Source organism: Anser cygnoides, chromosome Z (genome assembly GCF_040182565.1).
Source record: "Anser cygnoides isolate HZ-2024a breed goose chromosome Z, Taihu_goose_T2T_genome, whole genome shotgun sequence".
Classification (NCBI taxonomy): Eukaryota; Metazoa; Chordata; class Aves; order Anseriformes; family Anatidae; genus Anser; species Anser cygnoides.
The window spans coordinates 19,624,071-19,638,198 of NC_089912.1; the positions used below are offsets into that span (position 1 = coordinate 19,624,071).

Below are 14,128 nucleotides of genomic sequence, written 5' to 3' on the forward strand. Positions count from 1 at the left end.
ATACAATCTTCAATAAGGCACAGTATGTCTGACTTGCATTTTATTTTTTGGGGAAAATTGAAAGAGATCTGCCTCTTTGCACTTCCTAGTGAGGTGGAAAGAAGGTCATGTGGGCAACAGATCTTTTGAATATTGTTGCATCTCTTAGATCTCTGCAGGAATAGAAGTATTTTACTTGTTGGAAAGATTCATTTTTTTTCTTGGAAGATAACATTAACACTACAATTGTCTTATAATGGGACTGAAAATAAATATTTCGAATAAAAAATAGATGTAAAATTTGCAAATGAATATAAATGGTGATCTGAAATCCCAAATGACGAAGATTTTTAATAAATTTGTTAGTTTGCATAAAATTTTTTTGAATGCAGAAAAAATAGATTGGCATCAGTACTATGTATTTCTAACCACTCAGATGATTGTACTTTCATTGCCTTTAATATTGAATTATATTTTAACGGGCAGCCTGTGGTAGTCTTAAAAATAAAAAGAATAATCCAACAGAGTGGAAAGAATACTGTTTTAAAGTAAAGCATTTGCTTTTTGAAGTCTGCTTACAAAAGCAATCTGCAAGCATATACTTGCTTATTTCTGTATCATGCAACACTTGCTCCTTATCTTTATGCCTAGTGAGTTTCTATTTTTTTAAGCAATTGCTAATATTTCATACAGAGTAATGCATGTGCATGCTCTTTGTTAGCTGATGAGCTTTAAATAATGAAAATGCATTGTACTGCAGCTGTAATGTTTTTGGCTTTTAATACAGGTAAGTGGTTTTCTAATAATAGCTCTTACAGGAAAAAGAAAATGACGTTACAATGAAGTAGTACAAAATATTTAAAATATCTCAATTTCAAGTTTATGCTGAAAGATGAGATACTGTCTTCATCTTTTATTAAATTCTATATAAATTATTTTATAGTTCCACTGTTCATAGTCCACTTTGTTTCTGAAAATCCTTGGAAAAACATATTTTTTTCCTAGCTAAAAAGTTGACAAAATTCCATCAGCCACTGTAAATACAGAGCATTAATTTGACCACTTAAGAAAAAATAATTCTAAAACATTGTTTAGATATGAGATATTAAAATACGAAAGCTTTTTCTTACATAAAATTGTCTTAAATCTTGCTTTCCTCAGAGTTTACAGTTGGCTTAGTTTATGTGATGAGCATGTGAGTTTCATATGAAGAATATAACTGTTCTTAAATGAGCACTGTTTTTCTTTTGTCCAAAGCGTTAGATCTTCTGTTTTCAAGTCATTGGAGTATCCGTAAGGGTTCTGAAGGAAATGACCTTTCAAGCATGTATCAAGACTCTAATGTCCTCTGTGGATAAAACATGAAAACAAAAAAGGGTGTAGGAAATACTTACATGTAGTAGCTCCCTCCAGACATACAGAGGGATGCTGGCTCTTCATGAGCCATCTCCAGCTTTATTACAGGAGAAAGTAATTTCAGAAGCTTCTGCGGAAGTTAGTTTTGTGATCCCTAGGTAGCAGAAAGAAATAACGGAATTAAAACATAAATCACCTTTTTACTTTTGTGATGTTCATATTAGTAGGTCATATAAACATATCTGGCCCAACATGTTGAGAATTGAAGTCAGTGATAATGGATGTCTAATCACCCAGTCAGCTCTTTTAGTCTGTGGATCTACATGTCTTGGAACCTTGTCTTACTACTGCTGTTACATCAGCCAAAAATTTAAGCCATAAGGTATACCATATTATTTAGTAGAGGTGTTCAGATATGATCTTTTATGACTGGTGTTACTACCTAGTGTTATTGTTGCTGTATGGAGAAAAAAAAATAGCATTTGAATGAAAGGTTTTTCTCTCCATTTTTTTTCTCCCAAGTGATGAGCCAAGGGATGGGGTGAAGTGAGTGAGTGCTTAAGTATGTTTCATGGTTCTTTTGGGTGATACAGTTTTCAAATCTTACTTAGAAAAAGGGGATTTTGAAATGCTTAAGAAAAAAGTAAATGCTTAATACCCATAAAATACCTGTTGCAAAATTTGTTAATTTCAAAAAGAAGTTCAAAAAATTGACTCCTTTTTCATCTTAATCTTTAAACTTTCTTAGGTAAAATAAAGTTTAATTGCATTGATTTTTTCACCTTAGAAACTAATATACATGTATAATGTATACAACTAATATATATGTATCTACTTTAAAGTTATAAGCAAATTTTACAATCAAGTAGGAAGCGGATTCAAATCCACTTGGTCTGTAACTGAAGATGAATTAAGGCCGCCTTGTTACATCACATCTCCGTAATTTCCTCTCTCCCTCCTCCCTGTCACTACAGAAGTGTTCTTTAGAGCCAGACTACTAATTTATTGCCTATGGATAGTGACAATCTATATCATTCCTTTTCTTTATCATTCTTCTGTTTTATTGAAATACAATTCACCTACCAAGAACCAGAATGATTTCAGGTTATTAGATGGTTTTGTGAGCTTCTTTTTAAGTAAGCCATTACTTCTGTATTTTTGAAGTTCATACTTCTTGATTAACAAGAAGAGATCTGAAACAAAGCCTGTTCATTTATCTGTCGTATAACTGCATTAAGACTTTTCTGATAGTCTGAATAAGCTGTTTACTTGAGTACTCTAATCCTTGAGAATGTCATTCAGAGAAATCTCTTAGATGCTCCTTATTCTGAAAAAAGTAAATGCTGGGGGAAGTGAGTGGACCCCCCAGCTCCTAGGAATTTTGTTACTGGAGTATTATTATAAATTACTAGTTTTTGCAATTATTCCCTGTTTGATAAGGTATATATTGAATTGTATTAGTTAAAATTGGACCTCTCATGTTTGCTGGAGATGTACATTGTTAGGACAAATAGATACATCAGAATTGTACTAGTTAGGAGAAATTACAGACCTCCTCTGGAAGGAACAGTTGGTTAAAATTTGGAGTAGGAATGGCAGTCTGGAGTAGGTATTTGCTCTATATATTCTGGAAGACAAGGCTGTTGGCTTGCCTTAAAAAAAAAAAAAAAAAACAGGCATAGATCAGTATTCATTAGTGCTTATAGTGCTTATTAAGGTTTAGTTTTGTAATATTGTTGCTCGAGCCATTATATTTGCATCTGTAGGAAGAAAACTAATGCAGTTATGCATACTTTGCTATGCCATATTATTGGTACTGGGAGGTTGTCCCTTTCTGGAGCTCTAGTTCTGTATTAGTTCTGCATATTTGAGGATTAACATTCTCTACGCTTATTTGCTACAGAAATGTTAAGATAAAATTCTGAAAGCTTATAATGAGGAAGGTTTTTTTTAAGTTATTTTCTATTATGAATCCCATTATTAAAAGTAGTAGGGAGGTAGAGCAGACAGTCCTAAGCAACATGTACTTTTTTCTTCTTTAGATGATGGAGAGAAACAGCAAAAACATTTCAGGCTTTCGTCAAAAACCTCTCCAAAAGAGAGTTCTCAGTCACCTGCTTTGCCATTAGTAGATCAAGAATCTCCATCTGACAAAGAAAGATTTATTCCTCCTGAGCTTAGTATCTGGGATTACTTCATTGCAAAGGTAATTTTTGGCTATTATGAAAGTTAAAAATCTTCTATCACTTCTCCAATTGTAAGTATTTTCTGCTTGGTCTTTGTCCTAGATACCAATTTAGATGCATGATAAAAGCCACCTGTTGTTATTACTTGTATTTCATCTTTTTCTAAAATATTGCCTATAGCTATTTTTTAAAACAGCTTTCTTTTAAAACTGCTGTTACAAAATTAGTTTGTTCTCAGGTAATGCTATGAACAAAATAATACTTTTTACATTTAGAGTATAGACATGTGGGTTAGCTATTCTGATGAATGAGGAATGTGAGAATTGCAGAATCACAGAGTGGTTAAGATAGGAAGGAGCGGGCCTCTGGAGGCACCTTGTCCAACCCCTGTTCCAGCAGGGCTGCCCAGAACGGTTTGCCCAGGACCACATCCAGGTGGCTTTTGAAGATCTCCAAGGAAGGAAATTCCACAGTCTCTCTGGGCAACCTGTACCAGTGCTTTGTCACCAGCACAGTACAGAAATGCTTCCTGATGTTTAGATGGGAACCTCTTTTGTTCCAGTTTGTGCCCATTGCCTCTTGTCCTGGCACTAGTTACCACTGAAAAGAGCCTGGCTGTGTGAAAAGAGCCTCTTTACACCCTCCCTTCAGGTATTTGGACAAGTTAATAAGATCCCCCGAGCCTCCTCTTCCCAAGCTGAACAGTCCCACCTCTCAGCCTTTCCTTGTAGGAGAGGTGCTCCAGTCCTTCCATCTTCCAATCCCTTGACCATCTTCATGGCCCTCTGCTGGACTTTCTCCAGTATGTCCACATCTCTCCTGAGAAGCTTTTTTATCATCTATTTAAAATGGGTGAAATAAACTTGTGTATTTAATAGAAATCAAACTACGTTGCCTTGTGTCAAGTTTGCTGTCTGAGATCTCTATGTAGAAAACTACCTATTATTATGAAGTGCTATGGTACATTTCTATATCATGTATTAGCCAGATCAGCAAAATAAATATGTAAGCAGTATTTTAGGGTCAAGGAGAAACAAGAAACTGCAAACACTGAATAGCACAGTGGGACACTGATTGTAGGCTTGTCATAAATATTGAACTCTGTAGGCAGGGGATAGGATATTTTTTGTTCATTAGAGCTCTAAGCCCTTGGAATAACTAGAAAGAGAGGGAATGCAGTGGTGGTTTTGGCTTTTCTGTGACAAATGCAAGCTTTTGCATCTTGCATGTGTTTTGATGCACCTGGTGTAAAAGGAAAGCAAAATAAGAATTGTAAAAACGTTACGATTTTCATTTTCAGCGTTGGAATTTTGAATAATGTGAAAAATAATTGTTAAAGTATGCGGTGTTTATCATAGAATGGTACATGTTCAGTCTCATCAGGTGGTCTTAAACCTGCTCTTTGCTTACAGTGGGAGGGACTTTGCTCCCCCAGCCCTCATTTCAGGTTCAGGGACTCAAGAGATGTGGGAAGCCTGACTGCCAGTGAAGACTGAGACAAAGAAGTTGTTGAATACCTGAGCCTTCTCCACGTCCGTTGTTACCAGTTCACCCTTCTCATCCATCAGAGGGGGCACACTCTCCTTTTCTGACCAACATACCTATAGAATCCCTTCTTGTTACTCTTTGCATCCCTTGCCAAGCTCAGTTCCATTCATGCCCTGGCTTTCCTGATCCTATCCCTCCACATTCAGACTGCATCCCTGTACTCTCTTCCCAGGCCACATGTCCCTGCTTCCACTGCCTGTGCATTTCTTTATTGTGCCTCAGTTTGACCAGCAGGTCCTTGTTCAGCCATTCCAGACGTCTGCCCTCCGTGCCCACTTTCTTACGCAGGGGGATGGAGAGTTCTTGTGCTCTAAGGAAAACATCCTTAAAGAGTTTCCAGCTCTGTTCAGCTCCCTAAGGATGGTGTTTCAGGGGATCTCATCCACTGGGTCTTTAAACAGCTTGAAGTTTGCTCTTTGGAAGTTCAGGGTTCTGACTTTGCTCTTAGCCAGGCCCATATTCCTCAAGATCACAAACTCAACCAGGGCATGGCCACTGCAGCCCAGATTGCCTCCAATCTCAACCTTTTCATCTGCATTGGTAAGCACCAGGGCCAGTAACGCTTCTCCTGTGGTTGGTTTGTCTAATACCTGGACCAAGAAGTTATCCTTAGCACACTCTAGGAATCTTCTAGATTGCTTACAGCCTGCACTGTAGCTTTCCCAGCAGACATCTGGGTGGTTGAAGTCCCCCATTTACGGACAGCTAACCTTTTCGTGAGGTACAAACTCCCCCATATTATTAGAGTAAGATGAGACATCTGCTTTTTTATAAAACATTAAATATTATGTTGATCAATTTTTAAAAAGATAATGTAAAACTGTATGTTGGGTAGAAGATACTCAAGGAATATTGTGTAATTTTTTAGCCTTTTCTTCCATCACAAAGTAGAGTGGAATATGATTCAGAAGAGAGTCAGGAAAGCGATGAAGATGATGAGGATACTGATGGAGATGTGTTTGCAACAAATTCACGTAATCAGGAGCATTCCAATTCAAATTCGTACAGGTGAGTAACTTCTTAGAATGCAGGGTCTTCTGCAATGGTTGGATTTGCATTTCTGGCTTTTTACTTTTGAGATAATACACCAGTTACCTGATGTTTTCTGAAAGTGCATTATCTAGACTTATTAGTTAATTTTTCACAACGATTATTGTATTCATTAATACGTGGTACAGTGATCTTTCAATTTAAAATATGTATAATATTCTGAAATACTGTTTGTAGTTATCAACAGTTTATCATGAGGATTTAAAGCATTAAGAAATTGTAACTGAATGCATGAAAAAAATAACTTTCCGATTGGCAAGTGACTTGTATTCTCTTGCTAGTTGGTCACTGATGCGATTGGCAATGGTTCAGCTGGTACTTCACAACTTGAAGATTTTTTACCCTTTGGCTGGACATGATCTTTCAGGTAGTAAGCAACAGAGTTTTCTCTTTGTATGTAATGGTCATGTTTTGAACAGTAAATACGTTTGAACGTTATTTTTAGTCCTGAAGTTTTTTTTCCATAGTCTGGGGTTAAATTGTTCTGATAATGTTTACCATAATGTTATGTTTATGAAATAATATTGTCAGTGGTTAAGAGGAGTGGGTGAGAAGGAATGCCCAGCAGTTAGCAGGAGTCTCTGCATACTTCATTTTTTCTATGCCTCTAAGTCATGCAAGAATGTTTACAATATTTATTTCTTGGTGGAAACCCTATATTTTTTGTAATGCAAATTACATTATTCCTACCACTTGTTTAATTTCTGTTGGCCTTCTAGGCTATTCCTTTATGTAGCAGTGGTAGCCCAAAGTAGTTAATCTGTGCAAATATGTGCAATTGTCAAATTTTGAAGTTTGAATAAAGCTTATTTTTGGAGGTATTTGAAATACACTTAAGCATTCAGCTGTGGAGTTGTCTAAATTGTGGTTATAAGGGAGAATTAGGGTAGTTTATTTTTGTTTATGTGTCATTCTAGAGCTTCCAGTTAGCTCCCCAATATGCCATGCAGTTCTGAAAACACTACAGCGCTGGGAACAAGTTCTTCAGCGACGTCTTGAGCTATATGGTGGTCCACCTCAACATTATATTTCAGTTCATGCTTCTGAAGATGCTCTAGCTGCTGGTCCTGCATTGCTTCGCCATAAAAGTTTACTTGAACCTACAAACACTCCGTTCAAGTGAGTCTAATTTCTGTAAATGCTGACTATAATATAGTAAATAAATGAAGTGTTAACGTTGTCGGTGCATGAGATAGGCCATAACTTTCATAGCAGTGTCATGCTAGTTTCTAGATTTGCTGTAATCCTTTGTAAAACTGTGGGTATGCGTCAGAATTCATGCACATCTGGTGCAGAGCAAAACCAGAAAAAGCAGCCAAAGTTTCTAATTTTCTTTTTTAACTAATAACAATATGGAAGAGCTGTGGTTGACAATAAAATTAAGAATACCAAATTTGCCCTGAGATGATAATTAAGGATGAGTAACAATTAAATAATTGTCCCACCTTTGGAGGGAATAAAATTGTTCTTGTCAGTATCCTTTCCTAAAATCAAAGAAAAAATATTTAATAAATTGCATCGTTGTGGTAATTCTATATAATTACATCTTCAGTCAGAAGATTTTCTCAGTTTCTTAAACGTTCTTTTCTTAAAAAGATGTCTGCTGCCTTAATTTTACTGTTACCTTTAGTTTCAGAATCAACAGATAGTCTGGCTTTTTGTTGTAAAGTACTTCAGGCTTATCACGCTTCATTTTAGTAACTTGCGTTGATTAAAGATGAACAGCTTGATGTGCATTTGCTACCTGGCTTTATTCTAAAATCATAATTTAAAGTGATTTGAGTGTTTCATGGGTTTGACTTACCATTATCAGCTGTTTGTATTTACAAGTTTTGCTTTGCTGTACAGTTTTCAGGGATAAGTATCAACATTTGAAGTCTGATCTGAATCTACAGTCCTTCTGGTTTTTATTGCTTTTTGGTTGGTTGGGTTTTGTTTTTTTTTTTTTACTAGAAAGTCATGGTTGTTTCAGATGTTGCATAACTGATAATGTGTTTCTGGAAGGAAGGGTCAGTCATTCATTGTCTTTGTAGTAGAAGCACTCAGTGGCAATAAAGAGAAAAAATCCATGTTGTGAAGAATGAGGTGGACTAATAAATAATCTGTATATTGACCTTATTTTTGTGTAATCTCCTAAAGTGATTTATCTCAGCTGCCCCAAGATAGGAGGTTAAAATGCATCATTTTCTTTTCTTCGTTGTGGTCGTCCTACTCTTACATGTAGGTTTATCAGGAAGATGGTACCAGAGTGTTTGTGGATAGGTGTTATGGTGTTTAGCTGTAGTTTTGCCTTAGCATTTCTTCTGACTATAGTTTGATTAGAATATAAGTTATTGCAATGTCTCGTAAGTATGAGTAATATTTGATTTTTTTTCTCTAGATCTAATAGTCATGTTGCCCTATCTGTGAAGAGGCTCTGGCAGTACTTGGTTAAACAGGAAGAAGTCCAGGAAACCTTTATCAGAAATATTTTTACAAAGAAGCGATGCTTAAATGAGGTTGGTATGGCATATAGGGTACATAATATGTTGCAGGTAGCTTTCAGTGAAGTTATCTGGCTGGTTTGTTTGTTTCCAGGGTATGAACGGATAACCAACTTGGCCCTGACAAAAACCTACAGTATTTTTTATTAAAAACAGAAATAATCAGTCTGTGATTGTAAATTGACAGAAAAAACTTTGCTAAAGTCAGCCTCTCTCTAAGGTTGATATAGAAGTTACCTCAAAAGAATGACAAACATCAAAATTTCAAAGGCCAAAAATGGTGACCTAATCAAAATTTTAAAGTTTGAGTTTCTCCCTACCATGGTCATCCTGCATTTACTCACTGGTTTTTATCACGTTATGACTCAATTTTAACTTTAAAAAAAAAAAAAGAAAAGAAAAAGAAAAAAAGAGGTCAGGGCTGTCATGTAACAGGTTTTATCTCTCGTAACTTCTTCCAGGCTCTAGCTTTCCAGGTTGCAGACTTTGTTAAATGTGTTCCAGCTCCGGTTCTGAAATGGAGTCTTGTTTTTTTCCTCTCTTCAGTTGCTCTTTTTTTTTTGCTTACCCTTACTCCCAGCAGTTCAAAGAAACTCATTGTTTCACTTAAAACACATGCACAAAAAAAAAAAAATCTGAGTAGCAGAATTAGAGGAGAAAGAAGCAGGTCAAAACAAACTAAAATATACAGGAGGAGTATTCATGACTAATAAAACAATGGTAGCAAATAGTTGTGTATGAGCTAATCTTTGTACTGTCACCGCTGGAATATTACCTTGTTTGGGTATTTGTGTTGAAGCTATTTGTGTTCAGTATAGACTACATTTAAAAGGAAAGTTGTTCTTTTTGTCTTGTGTTTGAAGATGCACCATTTCTGATAATGTTTTCCATTAACGCAGCCATGTTGCTGTGTTGTATGATAAGGTGTTTTGGAATATTTTAGATATGCTTTACACGTTTCTAAGCCTTGCACCAGCATATTTTATTAGCTTTATTTTGTATCTTCTTGTTACTAACAATATGTCAGTGGATTTTACTTATATTCCAAGAAATTAGATTTTGGAGATGACAGTGCTGTTACAGTAGAAAAAAACTGGTGCTTTCTGAAATCAAGTAAGAGAACATAAATTTAGGAATTACTGTTACTAGGTAACAGAAAATGTAAATGAAGTATATGTGTGTGCGAACAGACTGTGCTTTAATTGTGCTTTAATTGTGTTGGGCTAAACAATAAGGGGCTAAGGATTTCCTTGATATCTTGCATGTTATGTCTTATTTCTACTCTTTGTTCTGTGGTTGTTCCTTTCTTGGTGAAGTCATTAGAGGACCATAATGAAACCATGAAAAATTCTATGGTGGAGGAGCCCATCATCAATAAGGTACACAGTAGTAATAATCAAATTGATTAGACTGTACATCATTATGAAATCTTTCCTTTTTAACATGGTGCTGGTAGCCCTTAAAAAGACATTGCTGATGTAGCAAACTGAAAAAATCAGTTTTTCAAAAGACTTGAGTTATAGAAACAAAGACATCCTGTCATGTCCCTGAGCTACCTTTTTATGATTAATTATATGGTAAAACAGTATTAGCAAGCAGGTAGTTGGAACTGACTGGGAAAAACAACTTAATTTTTTGAGGGTTTCTTTATCACATAACACAGTCGTGGTGGTTTTGCCCTGCTGGGCAGCTAAACTCCACCACAACTGCTCTTTCATTTGCCCTCCTCAAAGAAAAAGGCTCACAGGTTGAGATCAGGATAATGTAATTAAAGGGAAAAGAAAGAGGGGGAGAACAAAACAAAACAAAGCTGCATGGAAGCAAGGGGGGGGGGGGGGGGGGGGGGGCGGAAATTGCTGTTATTACCCATCAACAAGCAATGTTTGGCCACATCCTGGGAGGCAGGACCCGGTGCAAGTAGCTGTTGTTTGGGAGGACAGACATCTTCATGATGAGAACCCACACCCTCTCCATCCCCTTTCCCAGCTTTTATTGCTGAGTGTGACACTATCTGGTATGGAATATCCCTTTGGTTGGTTTAGCTGCCCTGGTGATGTCCCCTCCCCACCTCTTGCTTGCCCCAGCCTGCTGGCTCTGTGGGGATTGGAGGTCTTGATGCTGTGCCAGCACTGCTCAGCAGTAGACAAAACACTGGTGTGGTATCAGGACTACAAATGCAGAGCACAACACTCTATGGGCTGCTGCAGGGAAAGGTAACTCCAAAACAGCCAAACCCATTCCAAAAGATCAGGTTTTGTTTTTACTTTTAATAAAAGGTATTCTTCTCTGTGGTATGTAGCAGCAACAGCTCTTTTCCAAACCTTGAAAAAGATCATTTGTACTTTGAGAGCACCATCTTACTGCTTTTAAGAGAAGTAAGAAATTTAGATGAAGAGGCTAGAGGAATTGTAGCTCTGGAATAATGTTATCTTTTTGTAAAAGGTACCAAATGTTAATTGAGGTTTGAATGTATGTCATCATTTGTGTTTGCCAGTACCTTTTTTTTACTGTACAATTATTTTGTAACTACAGCTGACCAGAGTCTGTAGTCTGTCAGTTTAATACATGTAATGGTGCCCTATTCAATTTTGAACAAGAGTACTACAGTGCTGATGAAGGTGTAGTTTAGAATTTTAATGTATGCTGGCGTGTACCTGGATGCACTTTTAAAATGAGAAAAGGTAGGCAAGATTCAAATGCAACATTAAATTACATGAAAGAAAAGAGAACTTGATAGTAAAAAGACATTTTTTATAATAGCTGCTGTTTTGTAGTACTAAAATGTGACAGGGCACAGTAGCAGATTTATGTAATTGTGGAAAATGGTGAATAGAGAAACAGAGAAAGGTCAAATATTTTCCTGATCAGGATCTTGTCTGCACCTTCATTCAGACTGTTTCATCAGTTCTAGTGCTAAAAAATAAATTGTAAATACATCAAGACTCGATACTTTTTTATTACTGACACCTTCAGGTGTCACTGTCCACATCAAGCCTCAGTGATTTTCAGCATACCTGGAAAATTTGAGAATGAACGTTGTGTTGTGACTTCTGTGACAAATTAAGTCATCTGTGTTGGTGGGATAATCTTAAGATGTCAGTGGGAAGCTAAATTAGTTCACACGAAACAGGTTTACTGTAATAACTGCAGGTCACATGGTCATATTTTTTCATATTTTTTTAGAATTAAAATTGAGGGAGGAAGTATGAGATTTCGTGCAATCCATTGCTTGGTCTCTGTACTTCCAGGAAAAAAACAAAAACAAAAACAAAAACAAAACCACTGTTGCACATAAGTTTTTTGCATTTAAATATGCTTTACTTTTCAAATACAGATAGAACCAGATTTGGGATACCCAGGAGGCAAGGCAAGAATAATTCATAAAGAGTCTGACATCATTACTGCTTTTGCAGTCAATAAGGTGAGCATAAAGGATGTAGGATCATGTAATTGTGTTGTACTTCCATCCATTAAAGAGGTAGCAGTCTCATTACAAACAGGCGGTATATCCGTGGCAAGCTGTCCTGGTACAGCTTGAATTCCCAGTACTCCCTTCTCTAAAGCAGTTCTTATTTATCTTACCATAATTAAAGATATATTACAAATTGTCTTCCTTTTTTATTGTGGAGTGGATGGAGGGAAGGGAGGAGTGACCTCTACTTTTTCTTTAAGCTTGTGTGTAAGACAAGATTCTCCACTCCTCTCTCTTTTTCCTCTCTCTTTCAAAGAAGTCAACTTACTTTCTCCTGTTTAACCATTTAAGCCTTAAATAAATGAGTGAAAGTGAGGTTGGTTCCAAGCATTATAGTACAGTATGAGATAGTTAAGTCTTTGTTATCCTCTGAGTAAAGCAAGGAGAAACTAGAGCTGCTTGAGAGGTATAAAATAAATGTTGGGTGTGATGCTGTCCTGGATAGAAATAAACTTTTAAAAGGAAACTTCAAGCTTAGCCTGTTATAGTATATAGATTTGTAGACATAAATGTTTGCTCTTGTGTATGGATTAACTGTTTGGGATGTTTTTGAACAACCAGCACCCACGTATTCCTTCTGTAACCGTTTCTCTGTATGTGACTTTTTTCAGGCAAATCGGAACTGCATTGCAATAGCATCAAGTCATGACATTCAAGAATTAGACGTTTCTGCGATTTTAGCTACACAAATCTACACCTGGGTTGATGATGATGTGGAAATAGAAAATAAAGGGTATATTTCCTATGTTTCCAATATCACAGGTTGACTGTGTAAATCAGCATAACAAAGCACAGCATTTAATACTGTTATTTGGAATCTAACTTATGTTGTTTCATTTATAGGGCAGATGATTTCTTAGTTATACATGCTCGTGATGATCTGGTAAATGTTCAGGGAACCACTCCTTATACCCATAGTAATCCTGGCACACCCATCAATATGCCTTGGCTTGGTAGTACGCAAACTGGCAGGGGTGCGTCTGTGGTAAGTCTCTTGTCAAAGATTAGCCTTATATACTCCATCTATTTTTCTATTTCTGTCTGCTCACTGTTGCTGTTTTTTTTCCTTACGATTAACATGTAAGTAACTGTAGCCTTTCTGTGTAATTAAGGTGAACTGGATTTTTCTTTATAATCATCCGATTAATAGTTTAAAATACTGCACAGAATTTGATTCACCAACTAAGCAAGCAAAGTTTTTAGTCAAGCCATTTATGCTTTTTTTACTTACGATACATCATTTGAAAATAAAGACTCAAGGTTGAGTGAAGAAGTTGCAGCTTAAATTGTTCTTTAATGAGCTGAGGCCAAATGCATTTTCTAAAAATGCATTAATTCAAATGTGAGGAGATAAATTCATAGAAAACGGACTGAAATGTTTGTGTAAAATATCGAGGTAGTTTTTAGTTGAAGCAGAATCTGAAGTTTCATTCTGAGTTCCAGACTATTCCAGATTTTATTTAAAAGTAAATACCAGTTACTGCTATAGTACAAACTGATTTTGTATTGCACTGTATATTGTTAATGGGCCTTGCAGAAAGGATAGTGAATGAACACCTAAAACAGATTTCGTTGGTAGGACAGGGGCTTCTAGTGAATTGAATTAAACTCTGGAACCGAGCAAATTAAATTTGGGGAAAAAATGGAGATTCCTGTCTTCATAAGAAGAATGAGTAAGGCAATATTTCAGAAACAGGACCAGCTACAGACATAATGTGTAGTTGGAGCTATGTGTTACTGATGATAGTGGGTTTTTTAAGCTCCAAAGCTGTTGTCAGCTTGCCTTGTTTTCTTTGAAGGGCTATGCAGTTTCCCCTATAATTTTGCTTAGTAGCATTATTAAATGTTTCCATTCTGAGGATCATGTTTTTACAGGATGTAATCAATTTCACTGTTTGGCATTTCTAAAAAAAAAACAAAACAAACAAAAAAAAAACCTAGAGTGAAGAACATCCAGTAAATCATGACTATGTCCACGTGACTAAATTGATCCTTTTGATAATAGAGGTGACACTGGTACAATGGTGGCTTGTATTTGTAGAAGTAGATACTGT

At 36.2% G+C, this 14,128-nt stretch overlaps 1 protein-coding gene across 3 annotated transcripts in view; it reads left to right on the plus strand.

The window, feature by feature from the left end:
* DMXL1 (Dmx like 1) overlaps window positions 1–14,128 on the plus strand; it is an 89,941-nt gene that overhangs the window by 64,556 nt on the left and 11,257 nt on the right. For all 3 annotated transcript variants that reach the window (XM_048055072.2, XM_048055073.2, XM_048055075.2), the window contains 9 exons: window positions 3,378–3,541; window positions 5,938–6,077; window positions 6,401–6,486; window positions 7,037–7,238; window positions 8,500–8,617; window positions 9,919–9,981; window positions 11,937–12,023; window positions 12,686–12,807; window positions 12,918–13,059. In XM_048055072.2, coding sequence (XP_047911029.2) covers window positions 3,378–3,541; window positions 5,938–6,077; window positions 6,401–6,486; window positions 7,037–7,238; window positions 8,500–8,617; window positions 9,919–9,981; window positions 11,937–12,023; window positions 12,686–12,807; window positions 12,918–13,059 — 1,124 coding nt within the window. The remainder of the gene's footprint in view (window positions 1–3,377; window positions 3,542–5,937; window positions 6,078–6,400; window positions 6,487–7,036; window positions 7,239–8,499; window positions 8,618–9,918; window positions 9,982–11,936; window positions 12,024–12,685; window positions 12,808–12,917; window positions 13,060–14,128) is intronic.